Source organism: Scomber scombrus, chromosome 9 (genome assembly GCF_963691925.1).
Source record: "Scomber scombrus chromosome 9, fScoSco1.1, whole genome shotgun sequence".
In the NCBI taxonomy this organism is placed as follows: domain Eukaryota; kingdom Metazoa; phylum Chordata; class Actinopteri; order Scombriformes; family Scombridae; genus Scomber; species Scomber scombrus.
Window position 1 is genome coordinate 24,300,351 of NC_084978.1, and position 19,805 is coordinate 24,320,155.

A 19,805-nucleotide genomic window follows, 5' to 3' on the forward strand; every position below is an offset into this window, starting at 1 on the left:
CTTCACAAAAAAGATAGACTTGTTTGAGGCCTAAAGGTTGGCCTTACATAAGCACTGCACACCTATGGTGTACTTACACAGGTGTTTTCACTCACGTTGCCTGATTACGCCTCCTCTCAGTGTGGGCGTGTACAGACAGATTTACTTGTCCAACATGCTTCTGTTGAGCTTTGTTATACTTGTTGTGAATGATAAGTTTCAGTGACAGGCCTTTCACAGGTGTTATTAATGACATTAAACATGGCTCAGTTAGTTTCATTCAAGTGTCTAAGTAAACCATGACAGTGTGACAGTGAGCCAGCAGGCACATTGCCAGGACCCTGAACCTGAAGCAGCTAAAGGGAATTCAGCAGTCTTATTACTTATACCTGTTGTTTTTCCACTGTGTCAACTCAAAATGTTCTCAGTGAAATAAGGCTATTGGGATATTTTTTCAGTTTTGGTTTAACCTAACATGAATCTCCACCAGGGGCTTTTAAGCGCTGTACTTCTAATGAAGACATCTTTATTGCATTTGATGTGGGGCCTCCAACAATAACTGGCTCTTAAAAAACAACTGTAATAGACTGGTGGATCAAGTCTGTCCAGCGCCATCACCACATTCACCTGTCATCCCAAGTGAAAATTGTTTTTATTTTTATGTTATAGCTGCAAACCATTCTTCATCATCAGTTCAATCTAATGCCACCTTACTTTACAATAAACCACTATATTGGCCATTATATGGAATTTGCTGAGCATGTACAGTTGAACAACTTAACCTCCTCGTTGACTTGAGTTCAGTAGATGTCTTCAATTGACCTACTTTTTCGTGGTCAACATTCACTATCGTTGATCACATCCTAATATGCTCTTTAACTTGTTATTGAGGCCTCAGCTGTGCACTTGGCGGGCTTTAGGACCCAGCGGTGTGGCTCTGTTGACGCCAGCGCAGACAATGTAATGGCAGAGTTTACCTGAGCGGCACTGACGAACTATCTTAACCATTTAATATAACCTACAGCATATTTTAACACTGCTGTAATACTAATACTGTCAGTGTTAGTCGTGTGACCGGCTCAGTGGTCGCAGGAAGCTGCGGCTCTTCTCTCAGCTGCTGATGGAGCACATCCGACTACCAAAGGTAACCGCGGAGCTGATTGCAGTGATTCTACATTTCCGCACTGTACCTCCAGTGACACTTCAACACAAACCGCCATGTGCAAACACAGTTAACGCAGAGCTTTGATTCAGATGATCAGGCAAACATATAGGCCCAGTTTAAAGGGCGTGAGCCGTGTCGGCCACGTAGGCAGCAAGATCCTCCTGCTGCTAATCAGCTGCATCAGTTTGTTTGTGTATCAGTGCAGTTTACACACATGTACAGCTGTGTCACAACCATATGAGTAGGTGGTCATGTGTTGAGCATGAGTCTGTTTGCTGATGTCTGTTCTCTCCCTCCTCCAGGTGGAGAATGTGAAGCTGCTGGACAAGATCTCCCCCAGAAGAAGTAGGGTGGGCACCCTCTACCTGACAGCCACACACACCATCTTTGTAGAGAATGAGGCCGGAGTGCGCAATGAGACCTGGGTAGGCGCCAGCTGGATGCACTGTAGGATTGAAAAAACAAATCATTTTTTTGTTGTACAGTAATGTACTGGCATGTGTCACAGCAACAGAAGGTCTCAAATACAGTGCAAGACACAACCTGCGCTCAGTCCAAACACTAAACGTCACTGATTCATGCATCATGCTGCACAATGTGTTTGCAGGCCATAACAGCTCTATATTTGCTTTCCTTTTTATCTTATCAGGGGCTTCACAGTTTGGTTTCCAGTGTGGAGAAACAAGCTGCCACGGCTTCAGGATGTCCTCTGGTCATTCACTGCAAAAACTTCCAGGTCCTTCATTTTGTCATCCCCCGAGAGCAGGACTGCCACGATGTTCACCTGTCCCTGCAGCGCCTCTCCCAGCCAGGTCATCTGAGTTATGATATCAGCAAAGGATTGATTTGGTGATGTTTTCCTGCTAATATTGGGTTGTCTTTAATCTGCTAGTTTTGGCATCAAATCCAGAATAGTCCAGACTCTATTTTTGGCCGGAGTGATAATGCTCTTCAAACATATGTGCCTGTGTGTGGCTTGCAGAGAGTTACGAGGAGCTGTATTGCTTCTCCTTCAAGCCAAACATCGATGAGGAGGAGAGACGGCAGGAATGGGACTTCTTGGACCTCAAATCTGAGTACAGCAGAATGGGACTCCCAAACTCCCTGTGGAAACTGTCCCCGGTTAACCGTCACTACAAAGTCAGTGAGCCAACATCTAAAGAAAAGTAGTATGATTTTATCCTAATATGGACAATCGCAGTTGCTTAGTCATTTTGTTTTGTTATTTTCAAAAGGTGAGTGACACTTACCCCGCTGACCTGTTTGTACCTGATTCGGCCACGCCTCCGGTCATCGTGGGCAGCTCCAAATTCCGGAGCAGAGGCAGATTTCCTACTCTGTCGTACTACTGCAAAGAAAATCATGTAAGTTGACTACATGCCTTTTTTGTGTGCGATTCATATATGACAACTCCTATTAATTAAAGGGGGATGAAGGGTCAGTAATGTCTCTCAACAGGTAGGTTTTGTAACTATACTGATGGAACCAATTCCAGTACAGTAGGAAGCTGATATTTAGTGGGAAATGTATAAAAGAAATACAATATTAAGATACAATGACATGAGTTCATTTATGTCATTTGTTGGTCATCCTTGACACCACCTTTATTTTCAAGCAGTTAAAAGTTTTATTCAGTGAAACATGTGAGCTGGAAAGTGAGTTTTGAAAGCCTGAAACGCCCCAAATAAACATAAAAGGGGGACCTAATATGTTAATTTCCAGCTCTATAATTCTGGGTCTCCACTAGAGTAGCTTTGCATGAATCACAGTTCAAAAACCTGGACGTCAGCTTGTGCTGAAAGTAGAAAAATCAAGAGTGTTCAGATCACTTCTACTTACGTTTATCTCAGTATTTGACACTTTTAATATGAACATCTGACATTCTAGTATCATATATATGGCTGAAAATGAGGAAAAGCATAATAGTTCCCCTTTAAGTCACTGCTTTTGTTTTACTGCCATGGCCCACATATTATTTAGTATTTTAGCCATTTTAACACACAATGTTGTATTTGTTATAGACACTGAGTCTGATATTTTAAAAATTTAATCAATCACGCTCTGATGGCACTGGAGTAGCACCAGATTCTGTATTTGGTGTAAAGTTTAGTTGGTATGAGAACAGTCTGTTCTGCAATCAGTTTTTTTAGGCTGTTGTTTCAAGTATGCCAAAATGTCCTGAGTGTGTTCTCTAAATATGGATAAACTGGTTTTGTACCTGCTCAGCAGAGATTCACCTGCTCAAAATGTGGGTTAAGGGTTTCCTTTCAACAAACTACTTCTGGTACAACACAGTTGAGGTATAGAGGAGTATGTCAATTCTGTCACTGAATCAAAGTATAAATCATTACTTGCTTCTACAACTTGGCTACAATCATTTTTATTTGAGCCACGTAGTCTGAACATTCAACATTCATGCTATCAATCCTTGATTGGACAGTTGGGAGTGCTTTATGTGTGTGAGGTCAGCTTCCCATGGTTCAGGGTAGTGTGTGTGTGTGTGTGTGTGTGTGTGTGTGTGTGTGTGTGTGTGTGTGTGTGTGTGTGTGTGTGTGTGTGTGTGTGTTTGTGTGTGTGTGTGTGTGTGTATGTGTATGTGTATGTGTATGTGTATGTGTATGTGTATGTGTATGTGTATGTGTATGTGTGTGTGTGTGTGTGTGTGTGTGTGTGTGTGTGCGCGTGCGCGTGCGCGTGTGCGTGTGCGTGTGCGCGTGTGCGTGTGTGCGTGTGTGTGTGTGTCGGTGTGTGTGTGTGGAGCTCAGATCGTACAAAGAGGCTCCACTCTGGTTCATCGGCCTGAAGGGGGAATCGCACAGCAATCCCCATCTCGATCCCTTGTGGCTAATAAATGGAAATATGAGAAAGCCTAGAGTTTATAAATTTGAACATGCAAGTCAAGAAAAAGTACTGTGAATTTGCACTGACCCTGCTTCTCACATTTTGGAATTTCTTGTCCTAAATGCCTGTGCAAAGTAAAACCAAGTTCCTGTAACTGTCAGGCGAGTTAACATCCCCGTATGAAGCCTGAGTTCCTCTTGCCTCCTCCCAGGCTGCCATCTGCCGTAGCAGCCAGCCCCTGTCAGGTTTCAGCGCTCGCTGCCTGGAGGATGAACAGATGCTGGAGGCCATCTTGAGGTCCAATCCCTGCAGCGACTTCATGTATGTTGTGGACACCAGGCCTAAGGTGAGACCTCTGTGAACAGCCTGCGAAAAGTTGCACTGTGTGTTCAGGTGGGCTCTATTTTCCATGCAGGGTTTTGCCAGCTGGATGTACTCACAGCAAAAGACATGATCAATATTATATAACAGACATTTGTCTAAAATACTTCTCTAACACTTAATTGAATGTCTTTCCCAGTTGAATGCAATCGCAAATCGAGCTGCAGGAAAAGGCTATGAAAATGAAGACAACTACTCCAACATTAAATTCCAGTTCATCGGCATCGAGAACATCCACGTCATGAGAAACAGCCAACAGAAAATGCTAGAAGGTAATTATCACATCTTCCTGAAATGACTTCTCAGACTGACTTTATTTATTGTTGAAACAATTAGGAAGTCGCTGTAGAGCATTCATCACTGCGTCAAAAATGTTTCACCATATCAGTGTTTGTGGAACAAAATGTTTACTTTCTGTCATCATCTGTTACTTCTCCACATTACTGCAACAGAGCGGGACAGCCTGCTGCCCCTGTGGCTTTAATATGCACTCGTGCAGGCTGGACTGTGCTGCAATCAGGCCTCAAATGAGCCCACAGGAGAATTTCTGGGTATTGTGCAGGGGTGCTCCTAGGAAGACTTTGAATCCATCTGGATTTTATTTCTGAGCTATTTTGGTTTCCTGGAGTGGACAATCCGGGACCTAATCCCCCAAAGAGAGACTGAGGGCGTGAGAATGATGTGATTTCAAGTCTGAAAAGTTATAGCTGTTCTTTAGTTGTGATAACTCTTTGCCCCCTGGCAGGACAGGGGAAGTCTTTAAATGCTGGAGACAGCACTTGCCCTTCAGAGACAGCCAGACTCTCTCTCTCCGATTCCATGCTTCAATAAAAATTTGAAGACCTCCCGCCTGGCAGCATTAACTCAAACATTTCTTTTAAGTGGAGGTCCGCTCTCTAAAGTGTTATAAAACCAAAGGTTGAACGAACTCGTTCACCTGCTCACTCTCCTATCAGTGGCAACAGAGCACACTTACAGGTCAGCACACTGATGTGGTGTCAGCGAAAAACACTTTGTCACCTCTGTGAACACATGAGTGAGGAGTGAGGACATGTTTTCATAGTTATCTAAGGGTGCGCCTAAATTGTGATTGCTAATGTGATAAATTGTCCTTTGCAAATAAGATATCAAACATAGGCCTCGTTCATGTCACTCTGTCCCTCAGTGAACTTACAAATATTTATATTGAACCCTGAAGATAAGAAAATATATTTTAGTTTCAGTTTTACAATATAAACAAACAGCAGTAAGTTTTATGGTGCAGAAATTGACCAGATTTAAGTGTTTGCCTTGACTCTGTTGTTATGTTTGGATGCTTTTTTTATCCTGCATTCATATTTTAGAATGTAAAAGACTAAGAGTCTATAGCAAAGCTAGCCGCTCTGTAGGCACACTGGTGTTTTAACTAAACATTAACGTCATAATGATAATGCTGATATCCTAATGTTTAGCAGGTATTACTGTATGTATAATTTACGGCATCTTAGTTTAGCAATTTAGCATGCTAACGTTTGCTAATTAATGCTAAACACAAGGTACAGCTGAGGCTGATGGAAAAGCCATTAGTTTTGCAGGTAATTGGTCATAAACTAATGCGGCAGAGGAAAAATGGAATATGTGACCTGATGGATGTGCTAAAGTAAAAATTAAAGGATCACCAAAGTTTCAATTGAATTCTCATTTTAGAAAAAACAACAAACCAAATGGGAAAATTCCCATTTTAAATTCACTAACGTTGCTGGAAGCCTTATTTTGATACAGCAAATGCTTTCATAAAGCAATAATGTGGCATCAGATGACAGGCAGAGTAAACAGTCACACTGAGCCTGGTAGCATTCTGCTACACAATTCAAGAGCCACAGCCGCCATGAGGTGCACTAAGCTTTGAAGCCAATTTGACATAGTGGCCAAACCGTGGAATTACAGCTTTCAGGTCCACCTTGGCCTTTAAAAGCCTTTTTTCTGCACGCAGTCATGGGAAAAGAAGCAGCCGAAAACAGTGGTGGTTACATTTTTTTTTGCATCAAAACCACCATGAAATGACTTAGTTCTGTATCAGAATTTGGTCAGATAACATCTTGAAGGTCAAATTTAAGTCAGTGGAGGGCTAAACCAGAAGTTAGCTGGCTCGGCCAGTGGAAGTCTCTGGTGAACATGTTCTATAGGCACATTGGGCTCATAGTGTGCACAGTTTGCATTTGTATGGGAATTTTTGTTAATGGTGGGAAATGGATCTTTTGGCTTCATGCGCCACTGAGCAACCTTCATAAGAACGAATGAGGTGCTGACTTCCATGCCGTTTCCAGTTCTCTTTATGCATACATGAAACAGACTCTGAACAACAACCCACATTAGCTTTACTAATCAAACATTCAGTGAGGAAAAGTGCACCGCTAAAGTCAGTTAGCAAGCTAGATAGCCAATTAGTTGCTCAGCTGCAGCACATTAAAACAGCATGTAAGTATACCTGAAAATGTCACTTGGGACCCATTAGATCCCATTTGGTGCAAAACGTCTGCACCATATATTATAGCAATCCACCCAATTGTTGTCAAGACATTTAGATCCTTGAAATATCACCTGGGAACTGTGAGTATCTGTACAAAATGTCATGATAATCCATATAGCAGTGTTTGAGATATTTGAGTCTGGACCAAAGTTGTGGACAGACCGAATGGCTGTCACTGGCATCCTTTGAGGCATGCTGCTAGCCTGGCTGAAAACATCAACCGAGGTCAAAATTGACCATCACTGAAGAATTAAAAGGAAAACTGCTCTGAAAACAATCCATTCAACTGTCCCATATTTTTCTCATGCCATGCACAGATTCCTTCATAAATTTATGTCTGTATTGTGAATGTGAGGTTTAATAAAGTCTAGTGATCAGGTATGCTCCGTGTTTCCTGCCAGTGAGACAGCTGTGTTGTGGTTACAGTGTGCGAGCTGCGTTCCCCCTCCATGTCAGACTTCCTGGAGGGTCTGGAGAACTCAGGCTGGCTGAAGCACATCAAAGCTGTTTTGGATGCAGGCATCTTCATCGCCAAGGTCAGTCTGGAGGTTAATCCCCCCTGTCTGCTTCAGCACTGCACTCAATATTAGCTTAGGTGTATGTGTGTGTGTGTGTTGTAGCTTGTGTGCAAATGTGTTGATATTGTCTGTCTGTACTGTTGACACGAAGTTGCCAGTCATTAGGTCCACCTCGCTAAAACCAATGCCAATGTAACATACATCCTTTAGTTTAGCACCATAAAAATAAATGTGGTATATAAAGTATTTTAAACACTTCTCAGTACAACACAATACAATTAAACACATTTTTTAACAGCACCTGAAACTACAGCTGCCAAAATTAAGTTGAATCAGCAAATCTCTCAAACTGTTTAAACTTCACTTTATTACCTTCATCAAACTACGTATCTGTGTCAGGCTGTTTTTTTCCCGTTTTTTTTTTCATTTATACTTTATGGGTTTTTTTATTGAACCATGTTTAGTCAATGAAGAGGAATGTGATTTTTTATCTCTCCTAAATATTACTGTCACTTTGAGTTATCCAGATCATCCCGTCTGGCTGGGTCACGTATCATATAAAACTGCCTCTGCTTATCTCATACATTACACTTCAAAGACAGAACTTGTTCTCAGGCGTCACCAATGTATAACGATAAAGGAATTATATGTGTCTGATGAGGTTTTTTAACCAAAAAAAAGTTCAATTACCTCGTTCCCTCCATGAAAAATTCAGAATACATGATGCTTATATTTTTCAAAGTCCATTCTCAGTATATACTCGGGGCTTCAAGTTTCCACACTGCACTTGTGTCAGTTGGACTGTGATTGGCTCCCAACTTGTGATGTCACAAGTCATGCTTGTATGAACACGTCTTAAAACTCTGATTTAAAGTGAGCACAGAGAAACTTTCCCCCTTCAGCAGATGAGTTTGAAAACAAGCAGAGCACATATATCATTCTGCACAATGAAGCTCAAACATCCCACTGAAGGGACGAGAAGAAAAACGTCTTTTTGAGTGGTGGGGGCCTTTAAGGTTGTACATGTTTAAGGTTGGGGAATGGCTGTTGTTAGGGTCAGTCAGTCCAACAGACAGGGTGTTTGTATGCAGGCGACTGGAGGTGCTGAATGCTTTTTCTTTTTAAAAGGTACAAATCATGGAACATAAATTTCTTTGGTAACCAACAGTTTCAAAGTTGCTGTTTACTTGAAAGCTTTTAATTACTGATAACCAACTGTGTCAGACTTCTCAAAAACAGGTTCGGTACACTTCATTTCCATGTGAACCAAACTCAAAGAGGAAGTCATAGAAGAACTCATAAAACATAAAAACAGGAACTTGACACTGTCATTGACACCAATTGTCATGTATTATGCATTACGAGTTATATTATAGTTATATATCTACCTCATTTGGCACATAACCCACATGAGTTGTTTTTATGTTGAGTGGAGTTAAACAGCAGGAGAAAAATTACATGCTTTTACAACCATAAATCTAAATTATTTATTATTATTATTATTTAGTATTTTAGTGTCGGAGTCAAAGTGAAACAAAGCCAAACGTTTCACTGACATTAAGCTAAAATCCATGAGAAGCACATACCACATTCATCTGTCAGACATTTGTTATGACTTTTAGAAAGATTCACTCCCTTTACTACAATTTATGCCGTTTATAAATCTCCATCTACCAAATATCTCCATCTCAATCTCCATGAATTTGTTTTTTGACAACAGTGTGTTTCTAAATATATTTCGCTATCAACTAGCAATTATTTTGGCATAAAAAATAGAAATAATTTCTTGAAGCCCAATGTGACGTCTCATATTTAATGTTTTGTCTGATCAACAGTCCAAAATCCAAAGATAGCCGTATTACTATCATGTATGACTAAAAAAAAGCTTAAGTTCCTCATATGAGATTTCCTGTTGATCGACTAATCAATTAATCAATTAATCAACTAATCGTGTTGGTTTGTGCAGGCTGTTGCAGAGGAGGGTGTCAGCGTCCTGGTTCACTGTTCAGATGGTTGGGACCGTACGGCTCAGGTGTGTTCGGTGGCCTCCGTGCTGCTGGATCCCTACTACAGGACCCTCAGAGGACTCATGGTAAGATACTGAACCTTTGCCTTTGTGTTTATTTTGCAGTGTGGGATTACATCTCTGAAGTAGCACTGTGAATGTCACACACCCCTCTGGCACTCTCCGTATCATATGAATATATCTACTTACATTCTGGCTTCAGCTGATGGTAGTCCATGCTGTGCTCACAAGGATCCGCTCAGGCTAACGTGGAATCCTCCAAGAGCCACTGTGGAAAATAAATATAATAAGAGTGATCCGCTTTTGGGAATTGGTCCTGAAGTCAGAGGAGAATGACCCCACACAGGGGGTGAAGAGGTTCAGATGTTCTGCGGGGATTAACTCTGCATCATGTCTGAACCTTTAATCACAAGTTCAAAATTCCCAAAATTATAATCATACCTCTGTTTCAGTGCATGAATATCTTTTTTTGCACTCAGGTTCTCATCGAGAAAGACTGGATCTCATTCGGACACAAGTTCTCTCACAGGTTTGACTCTGAAACATTAGTCTCATAGCATCTACACTTTTAGATGTTTTTGTTTTAATCTTAACTGTCCTCGCCTCCTCTCCAGATGCAATCACCAGGTAGGAGACCCTAAAGAGGTGTCTCCCATCATCGATCAGTTACTGGAGTGCGTGTGGCAGCTGATGGAGCAGTTCCCCTGTGCCTTTGAGTTCAACGAGAGGTTCCTCATCACAATTCACAGCCACATCTACTCCTGCCAGTATAGCAACTTCATTGGCAACAACCAGCGGGAGAGGATAGAGCTGGGGTGAGATTTACACCTGCAGCCACCATCAGTTTCTTTTCCTTTTCACAGCTCAGACATGTATGTCACACTCTGAGAGGATTCAGAGCCAGTAGTATATTACATTACTTCTGCAAGGAAAGACAACTTTATACTTAGAAGAAAATAGATTATTCCAAATCAGTAACTTTCATCAAAAGCTCATTATACTTTCTATATTTTAATGTTCCCTGTCCCTCTTCACATTCATACAGGTTACGTGAGAGGACTCATTCCTTGTGGAGTTATCTGTGGACGAACCGCGAGGATTACATCAACCCTATGTACAGACCAAACCACAGCCAGACACAGGGGCTCCTCCGGCCATCTACTGCCCCCTACTGTTTTAAGTACATTCTCACAAACAGCAACTAAAGCAGACAACTGACTTTTAAGTCCTGTACACATATACAGTATATTTCTGAACATCCATTTAATGTGTAAATGAATCAAAGGAAAGAATCAGTGTTTGAGGTGTGTTCATGTCAGATTTGAGACATTCTTGCTTTGTTCAGATTTTGGAGAGGGCTGTACAACCGTTTTGACCGTGGGATGCATCCTCGACAGTCTGTAGCAGATTACCTGAGGGCCATCCAAGAGGAGACGCAGCAGTTAGAGGAGCAGCTGGCCTCACACAAACAGGTAGGACAAGACTGAAAGAATGTAAATATTGCAACAGTGGCTCTTAAAAGATGACTGTATTAATGTAATTCATTTTACATGATCAATAGAAAATCGCTAAACTGGAGCAGGAGCAGGAGTGCATTGTCGCCAAGAAAGCAACCACTTTTGATAAAAGCCCCACAGCGTGGGCTCTCGGTAATGACCTGGGTCTGGCCAACACCCCTCAGGACTACACCGGGGGCTTCTTCACCAGCAGCCCCTGTCAGCCTAAAGCACCAGAGGGCAGCCTGATCCTCTTCCCACAGGACTTGAACAAAACATCCGACTCCAACCACTCCAACAGCAGCGACCCAGAGTCTGGGATTGCAGATCTGAGCTGCCGTTCACCCCTCAGTGAGGACAGCGGCAGGGATCCAGACTCTGATGAGGCCGCTTACTCTGCTGCCTAAGCAAATGTAGCATTTGGTGGAAGGTGCAGCAGCCACAAGCTTGACCCGCAGGGCCACTGAACAAACACTACCTTGACATGCACCTAGTAACCCGGCTATTGGCTAACTCCAGTGAAAAGTCTTATATGGGTTACTCAACTGACTTGCACTTTTGTTTGCATGTGGTGTAGCAGACACTCCCCATTGCCACATATACTAGTTCAAAGTTGTTTGCTGTAGCTGACCACATTTTAGTTCTTACACAGATGAATAGATTGAAGGTTCTCAAAGTAAGAGCTGAATATGATTCACTGTCATCTCTGTTGACAATATAATTAACCCAAAACTCTGCAAACAGGTGAAATACATCCTGGGCCACAGTAACCAGTTTAATATACTACTGAAAACTCAACTACTATTAATTTACACGAGTTAGGAACAAGTTAGTAACAATTCTGAACAAATCCGTGCACATGTAAAGTGAGTGCATGAACTCATCTCAACAAATTGTGAGCCATTGTAGTGTTTGTGTTTCTACTTTGTACCGTTCCATAGATTTAATTTACTCATCAGGCATTTGACGGTTAGACGGCTACAGAAGTAAAATTTTAATCCCAGCGTGAATCGGCAATAAAAGAACAGAGACGGCACTTTGATATGCAAGTTTTCAAAGCGACATGAGACGATCAGCAAAGCACCAAAGAGAACAAATCAACGCAATTTCAGCTTCATTGATCTGAGAGACTATAAAATGAATTAACAGAGAGGGAAATTAGAACACAACCAAACAGATCAAACACTGAAAAAGATAAAACAGCAAATGGATGAACTAAAGGGATATTTTTGTCTAACACTTGTTTTTAATGTCATCACACTGTGTGGTCGCTGCTCTTCAGAGGCAGTCCGGGTGCAGGATGTAAGTCTGGCTGGAATAAGGAGCACTAATTCAGTTCTACACAATAATTAGTTCGAATGTAGCAAAGTTTGAACCCCAAATGACATATTACAACTAAACTAAACTCTCTCAACACACCACAGTGACCACAGCTGGGTTTTGGACTACAATAACTGATGTTTGGCACCTTGTGAATCACACCAGGGTAAAGGATGTGAAAAATAAGCTTTATTTTACTGTAGACAAGCAAACGTTATACATTTACATCCCAAGATTTGTTACGATCATATCAAAGGGAATCCACTGTCTGCTGGTATAAATATAATGTTATGAGTGAATGATTGGATGTAAAGAACCAGCAGACCAGAGCATGTGAACACGAATACACTGTTTCTTAGGGCAGGAGATTACTGACTGATTATTTTAAATATTTGTGCCATCTTCTCCAGAACAATATATCTATAAATCTATGTTATCTATAAAATTAGGCCTAATATAAAATTGCAAATGAACATTGCACCTATTATTAAGCAAAGCATGTTAAGATATTTTTGTACTTTTTTTTGACTACTGTAATCTTGCTTTAACGCATGTTGTTTTATTTGTATCAGAGTGTCTAAAAAGCCAGGTTATAAAGAATTTTAACCTTGTATAAAAGAAAGCGCTTCATATTTCTGTTTTTTCTGTTGTGGAACAAAAGCCAAAATTGTCCAACTTATCTAAATGTGTAATTGTCATTTACCTGTGAAATAAATAAATGCATTACTGTCCATGTCTGTTTTTTTATTAACTCCTGATTAATTTTGAGCTTTTATATCTTTGGTTTAATTTGCCCTATATTTTAGATTCATTTCAGGGATTAGTCCCTTCAACTCAACACACTATTGGTTTGGAAGAAAGTAGCTCTAATAAAAACTGTTGACATTATGTTTAGTTTTGTGGATTTTCTGGAAAGGCTCCCCGCCTTCATTGTATTGGGGTGGCGACAGAAATCTAACTAATATCACATGCAACAGGAAAATAAAACCTACGCTATCTGCAGGCCAGTTACTGCTACAGGTAAGTGAAAACACACTTGAAATGTTACCCAGAATTTGTTTTTCCAGTGCAGTACAGTAGTCAGCAAAGTCTAGGCTTTTCAGATATTTGTCAAACAAACTCTGATAAGCAGATATATTTACTCAGGTGCTTTTTTGAGGTGATAGTACTTTACTTGAGTATTTACATTTGATGCTTCTTTATACTTCCACTCCACTACATTTCAGAGGGAAATATTGTCTTTCCTCTCCCATTAATCATCTCATGACCCCTCAGATTTATCTGGTGACCCTTTAGAGGGGCCCGACCCCTAGGTTGGGAACCACCGGACCAAGTTATATAATAGCTCCATCTCCAGCAGCTACTACAGTAACATGCTGCTTGCACACTGATGCTTCAGTATTAATAATCTAATGATGTCATATATAATAATGTATCAGTCAGAAGGACCAAAACACTACTTTTACTGTAATTCTTTAACTACATCGAGCTGATATACTTTACCTTAGGATTTTTCATGAAGGACTTGTAATGGAGTACTTTTACATTGCTGTATTGGTACTTTTAGTAAAGGATCTGAATACTTCTTCTACCACTGTTGATAAGTGAGTTGCACAATCTGGCATCTTGAGAATGACCCACCACACATTTTTGACACTCAAGGTGTGTCCCTCACTTTCACTTTTTATCATTATACAGAATCATTCATGCATATGTAGAATGAGCTGCAAACTACAAAAGACTCTCAAGTGTTGAGCGGTAAGAGTAAGTTAGCTAGTACCAGATTGTATGGCATTATCAGTCAGATTCACTCAATGGAAGTGAATCCTGTCTCAATGAACATCTGTCCAGCTGTACTGGCCTGGAGCCAGGCCCTATAAAGCCCTGCCAGCACCAGCAGAGCCGCTCTGTGATTCGGACCACTATCTGCCTTCTGGTTCAACTGCTTACAAAGGCAATTTTACTCCATCAACAATGAATCCTCCTTTGTTTGTAACTATTATTAGTGAAAACAAATGTCATAGTGCTCAAATGTAATGCTCCAGAAAAATGCTCCAATGTTTCTCATGAAGATTCAATTACATTTTTGATCATTTCTCAAATGTGGCAGTTTTTTTGGACAAAAAACTCCAATTTAAGCATTTTCTCTGAATGTAAAAATTATTTTTTAATTATCAAAAGTATTGAAATAGAAGCAGCAGACAGCACGTTTGTGCCGCACGCATACACGCGCACATGACGTTTTCCTGCTTTACGTGATGACGTCGTGTGGTAGGCTCGGCTATGATGGCAGCCGCAGGTTGACATCGATACAATACTGAATATAAACTATTTAAAAGTTAGCGGAAACCCCCCTGACACAATAGCGTAGGTCAAACTAACAGTTTTCAGATAGTACACGCTTAAAACACACCCGCCCGGTTTGGGGAACGGTAAGTTACCGAAGCTACAGTGAGCTTTGCAGTATCAAAGTGGCACAGAGAGAAAGAGTGTGTGTGTGTGCTGCTAGATACTCGCCTCTTTCTTGGTGTGCATACACTCCTGTTTATCTGTCGAGACCGGTGTCTACCTGAGAGCTGTGCTGAAACTGAACACACCTGTCCTGCCCACGTTAACTAAGTGCTAAGTGTGCAGCCGGTTAGCCGCTACAATCAACCTAGCTGGCCCAAAGTGCTGCTGACGAGCTAATGTTCATGTTAACAGCAGCTGGCCGGGCTCGTCCTTCATATATTACTTTGAGTAGACAGCTGCTGCTCCCACTGTGTGTCTGCTTTCATATAACTTATTCATTTATCTTTTAAAGTGCTTAAGTTCAGGTGTCATAAAGCTCAAACTCGCTCTGAGACTCACTTAGCTTCCCAGTGCTGAAGCTGACACTGTGATCTTTGTGATTTGTGATCAGGTTGTGTGTTTTGCAGTTCATATTATGATTTAACAGGATTTCTTGGATATGCAGGGATCATGCCCCAATACCTGTCACAAGTCTGCATGCCAAGGCAGGACTATAAAGCAGCTGTTTACTTGAAACTACTCTTTCTTTCTCTCTTTCCATTTGTTTTTGCATCTTTGTGTTTGCATGTTGAAGTGGCACTATGCCCGCAGCTACTGTGGATCACAGCCAAAGAATATGTGAGGTGTGGGCTAACAACTTGGAGGAAGAGCTGAAAAGGATACGACATGTCATCCGAAAATACAACTACATTGCTATGGTGGGTGATGCTCAGAGAGACGTTGACACAGAGATGAGAAAAAACACTGAGGTGGATTTCCTTAATGCGTGACGAGTTTTCTCTTTGCAGGACACAGAGTTTCCAGGTGTAGTAGCCAGACCGATTGGAGAGTTCAGAAGCAACGCCGATTATCAGTACCAGTTACTGCGCTGCAATGTGGATTTGCTCAAGATAATCCAGCTGGGCCTCACGTTTATGAATGAACAAGGGGAATACCCTCCAGGAACATCAACATGGCAGTTCAATTTTAAGTTTAACCTCACGTAAGACTTTTCATGCATCTCGCACTCTTTCATTTTCTTGCTTGATTGCTTTCTTGTTCAGATGCATAACCCCTTTGTGTCCTGACATTATTTACAGTTAACAGGCAGCTAATGGTTCTAGCTTCACAGCGTCTAGTGCAGCTTGTCTGGTCTGTTTATGTGTCTAATTAGAATTGGCTTGATTTGTTCACTTTATGGCGGCAGTGGCAAGAGAAGACTCCTACAGCAAGCGCAGATGAGACACATTTAGTTTAAGGGCAACATTTTGAACTTTCAATCCAAAATTCAGACTATTTTTATACAATAATGATACTTAATTAACAATCTCATTCTGACTGGACTGTCTTTTGCGTGTCTCATAATAATAATGAGACGTCAGTGCTGTTCTTTCTCCTCAGAGAGGATATGTACGCACAGGACTCCATTGAGCTCCTGACCACTTCAGGGATTCAGTTCAAGAAGCACGAGGACGAAGGCATCGAGACGCTGTACTTCGCCGAGCTGCTGATGACATCGGGAGTGGTGCTCTGCGACGGGGTCAAGTGGCTGTCGTTCCACAGGTATCCCGCCTTTGAAGTCAGCAGCTATATTTAATGCAGCCAGTTACGTTTGAATCGAGGCCGCTGTCTGGTAGATGACGGCGTAGCATCATGACTCATATCTCCTCTGTGTCCACATCATTTGAGGAAGGATGACTCGAATATATTTGAAATGACTGAAAGTTTGTTCATTCAATTTGTTCAATTGGTTCAAGTGCTTAACGTTTATTTTTGCTCCTTGTTTTTACAGTTTGCGGTAAAGGTAATGAGAAACACAGATGAGTGATAGTTGTAGCACCATAACAATACTCAGATTGAAATGATAGTTACAATTTGAAATTTAGATCCTTCTGTATGATATGGCAATCATTTATAACGTGTTTAAATTACTGGGTATGAGTCATCATATCCATGAACCGCTCCGAGCATATTTCTTAGTATACTGCTTCAGTTAGATAACAAACAAACATCAAATTCAGATAAAAGAAGGTGAGAAATATCACATTTCTATTCAGACATCAGTGCGTTAAACGCATAATAAACTGTTTGTGATGACGATTAGCTGCCCAAACTTTTTTTTTTTGTATAAGAGGTAAGATGTTACGCAGAACAAGAAACCATTATTTCCTCGTAAACATTTTAAAAGATCAACACATTCTGTTAAGATTTGCATTAAAGTTTTTGTTCCAACACTAACAAACATATTTATTGTCTTATTGGTCACTAGCGAACTACAATCTGCTGCTTAACATCTTCATTTCGTACTCAGTTTCCCACTGTGTCTCCATGGCAAACTGAGGCTAAAGATAACCCAGGCTTTGGAAAATAAACAAAGCTTAGGTTTGAAACATCACTGTCGCCTCTTTCAGGTACTTTTGAATTCACTTTTTTAAACAGGTTTTATTGTGAAGTTACTTTTGTTTACATGTCTTATTGTATTTTTTTTAACCTTGTTTGTTGTATTCAGTTTTAATTTCATTTGCTTTTGTTTGTAATCGGTCTGTCGTGAATCAGTGTAATTCGAGTGTTGTAAAGAGCAGTTCCACGTCACAAAGTCTTCTTGGGATGATGCAGTGGCATTATTTGGCCTGTATCTGTATCTAAGTTGTGTATCTGACAGGTGCAGGCGTGACATAAAGGAATCCAATCAGCCAGTTCTTGATTCTTGACAAAATCACAAAAAAATGTGTCAGAATCTCAAGAAGGCTGCTGGGGTGTGCACTTTGATAACACAGTAAACTTGTATTTGTGTGTTTGTGTGCGCGTGCACGTGTGTGTTTGTGTGTGTGTGTGTGTGTGTGTGTGTGTGTGTGTGTGTTGCAGTGGCTATGACTTCGGATACCTGATCAAGATTCTGTCCAACGCTAACCTGCCTGAGGAGGAGGTGGACTTCTTTGAGATTCTTCGCTTGTACTTTCCGGTCATTTATGACGTCAAGTACCTCATGAAGAGCTGCAAAAACCTGAAGGTACTTTAAAAAATGATTCCAGTTGCTGTTTTATTTCACATCCTGATATGTTACCCTCAGGCTGGACTTTGACTCAGAGAGTAGACGTTGAGTGGATGGCTATGTTTTTGTTTTCAGGGGGGACTGCAGGAAGTTGCTGAACAGCTGGAACTGGAGAGGATCGGCCCGCAGCATCAGGCCGGCTCTGACTCTTTACTCACAGGCATGGCTTTCTTCAAGATGAGAGAGGTAGGAAAATGGGTACAATATGTTTTTTAAGGATAAACTTACGAATTCTGATTGTTTCCATGATGTGAATTTGCTATTTAATGAACGTGTAAATGCCTGTTCTCAGCATCCTGTACTGTGTATGTTTCCCACAGATGTTCTTTGAGGATCATATCGACGATGCAAAGTACTGTGGTCACTTGTACGGGCTCGGCTCCGGCTCCGCCTACGTCCAGAACGGAACAGGGAACGCTTACGAAGAGGAGGCTAACAAGCAGCAGTCGTGACATCACTCTGAAACTCTCCCATCCGGTGGTTACGCATCCACAATCAGCGCGGCGCTGAAGCCAAGCATCGACATCTGGATGACAACAACGGAAGAACATAAAACATACACGCATCGTTTAGCAAGCTGTTTCTCATAGGTTCTGCTCACCTTAGACAACTGAATATAATGATGGTCAATAGGGGGGAGGGGAGGGGGGGGGGGGGATCTCGCAGCTGTCTTCACACATAACGCCAGTGCGCCTGTGTGGGTTTAGTGTTTTATTCCTACGAAGCAGCGTAGACTCTCTGGTTGGTTCAGTTACATTTAACATGCTTGAAAGAGATGGGATTTTAGTTTTCCTAAAATGTTCTGTAGAAACGTTTTGCACTTTAAAGCTCTAACCTGATTTTATATAGAAAGCTGAAAATGTTTCTGGTGTGTGTCTCTCCTCTTTGTTGCCTTCTCTACGTTCCCATGTTACATAGTGAACATGTAAACCTTTACTACCACAAAGACCGCTTTCACCATGCTCAGCCTTAATATTAGCTGCATCTTTATCTTTTAAACTTTTAATTTATTGTGCTGGTTATCTGACACTAGATGCCCCAGTCAACACTGAGACACCACAGGTCGTGGTCTTCCTCAGTTGTTTCTTGGATTCCTCGTCTGATAATGAGAAAGGGAGCTTTCAGTTAGTTTTTGTTGAGTTTTTTCATATAACAATGATGTTCGTAAAGACCTAAATAAGCTCTAGAGGCCTCTAGCTGCTTATAGATGGGATGTAGAATTAAGTGAACACCACGTCCTCTGTTGTATTGGTTTTCCTGTCTGCATTCATGATAATGATCAGAATAGTTGCATACAAACATGTATATCACACCATGTCATACTTATGGAAGAATGCTTCAGCTAATGTAAGCATTGATTATTTGTACCTGTAAATGCCCTCATTGAGTCAAGCACACATGAACACAGATGCACCACATCTCTATACAGTCTTGGGCTGATTTCAACCGGGCGTCATATTCAACAGACCTGAAGAAACAATTAAAAAGTATAGAAACACTCGCCTGCTGTAGGACAAGCTGAGGTTACTTTAAACTACTCTGTTGAGAGTAAATGTTCTTTTTTTTTTTTTTATTAAAATGAAGGTTTTGTAGAGTTTTAGTGTTGTAATAAAAACAAACAAAACTTTTATTCATTGGGGAAAAAAATTATTTTAACATCTTTGTTTCGGTGGAGTTCATTTGACTTGTAGTTCTGGCCTTTGAATGACATTTTTTGTGCAACTTCTTTTCTTCTTGTATTGCTTTCCAGTTCATTCATGCTGCGTAGAAGAGCCGCATGTACTAAAACGTTTGAATAAATGCTGTGTTGTTGAATAGTATCCAGAACTTCCATAGGTGTGTGTTGAAGTGTAGGTTCACAACTTATTAACCTCCCTCGGCGTCAGATACTGATAACTGATATCTTTTTTTTGTTTCTGCGGAACATCTCTCACACTGTAAAAGAGTTTTAAAAAAGTATATGCAATATAAAAGAGGATTGTTTTTAGATTATTTTGTAAATAAAGGCTTGAAACTTTTCTACCATAA

The 19,805-nt window shown here is 40.9% G+C and overlaps 2 protein-coding genes across 3 annotated transcripts; both read left to right on the plus strand.

Annotated features, from left to right (window-relative positions):
• The first annotated feature begins 956 nt into the window (after positions 1–956).
• mtmr7a (myotubularin related protein 7a) lies at positions 957–12,925 on the plus strand. Its single transcript, XM_062425309.1, has 14 exons — positions 957–1,123; positions 1,447–1,569; positions 1,794–1,956; positions 2,127–2,284; positions 2,380–2,508; positions 4,197–4,331; positions 4,506–4,638; positions 7,302–7,411; positions 9,360–9,485; positions 9,899–9,948; positions 10,034–10,234; positions 10,465–10,599; positions 10,765–10,891; positions 10,981–12,925. The coding sequence occupies exons 1-14, from the start codon at positions 1,100–1,102 to the stop codon at positions 11,320–11,322; spliced, it is 1,956 nt and encodes a 651-aa protein (XP_062281293.1). The 5' UTR covers positions 957–1,099; the 3' UTR covers positions 11,323–12,925.
• A 1,587-nt stretch (positions 12,926–14,512) lies between these two features.
• cnot7 (CCR4-NOT transcription complex, subunit 7) lies at positions 14,513–19,801 on the plus strand. Of its 2 annotated transcripts, XM_062426275.1 has the most exons (7): positions 14,513–14,667; positions 15,321–15,444; positions 15,535–15,728; positions 16,127–16,288; positions 17,591–17,735; positions 17,853–17,963; positions 18,098–19,801. In XM_062426275.1, exons 2-7 carry the CDS (start codon positions 15,328–15,330, stop codon positions 18,227–18,229), a joined length of 861 nt encoding a protein of 286 aa, XP_062282259.1. In that variant the 5' UTR covers positions 14,513–14,667; positions 15,321–15,327; the 3' UTR covers positions 18,230–19,801. The 2 variants fall into 2 exon arrangements, with proteins under 2 accessions (XP_062282259.1, XP_062282258.1); XM_062426274.1 differs by having other exon boundaries at positions 14,513–15,444.
• The last annotated feature ends 4 nt before the right edge of the window (positions 19,802–19,805 follow it).

Coding starts and splice junctions, on each gene's coding strand:
- mtmr7a (XM_062425309.1), top strand. CDS start 1,100: ATGGAGCACATCCGACTACCAAAG. Junction 2,509..4,196: donor ACTACTGCAAAGAAAATCAT/GTAAGTTGACTA, acceptor GCCTCCTCCCAG/GCTGCCATCTGCCGTAGCAG. Junction 10,600..10,764: donor ACTGCCCCCTACTGTTTTAA/GTACATTCTCAC, acceptor TGCTTTGTTCAG/ATTTTGGAGAGGGCTGTACA.
- cnot7 (XM_062426274.1), top strand. CDS start 15,328: ATGCCCGCAGCTACTGTGGATCACAGCCAAAGAATATGTGAGGTGTGG. Junction 16,289..17,590: donor AAGTGGCTGTCGTTCCACAG/GTATCCCGCCTT, acceptor TGTGTGTTGCAG/TGGCTATGACTTCGGATACC. Junction 17,736..17,852: donor AGAGCTGCAAAAACCTGAAG/GTACTTTAAAAA, acceptor TTTTGTTTTCAG/GGGGGACTGCAGGAAGTTGC.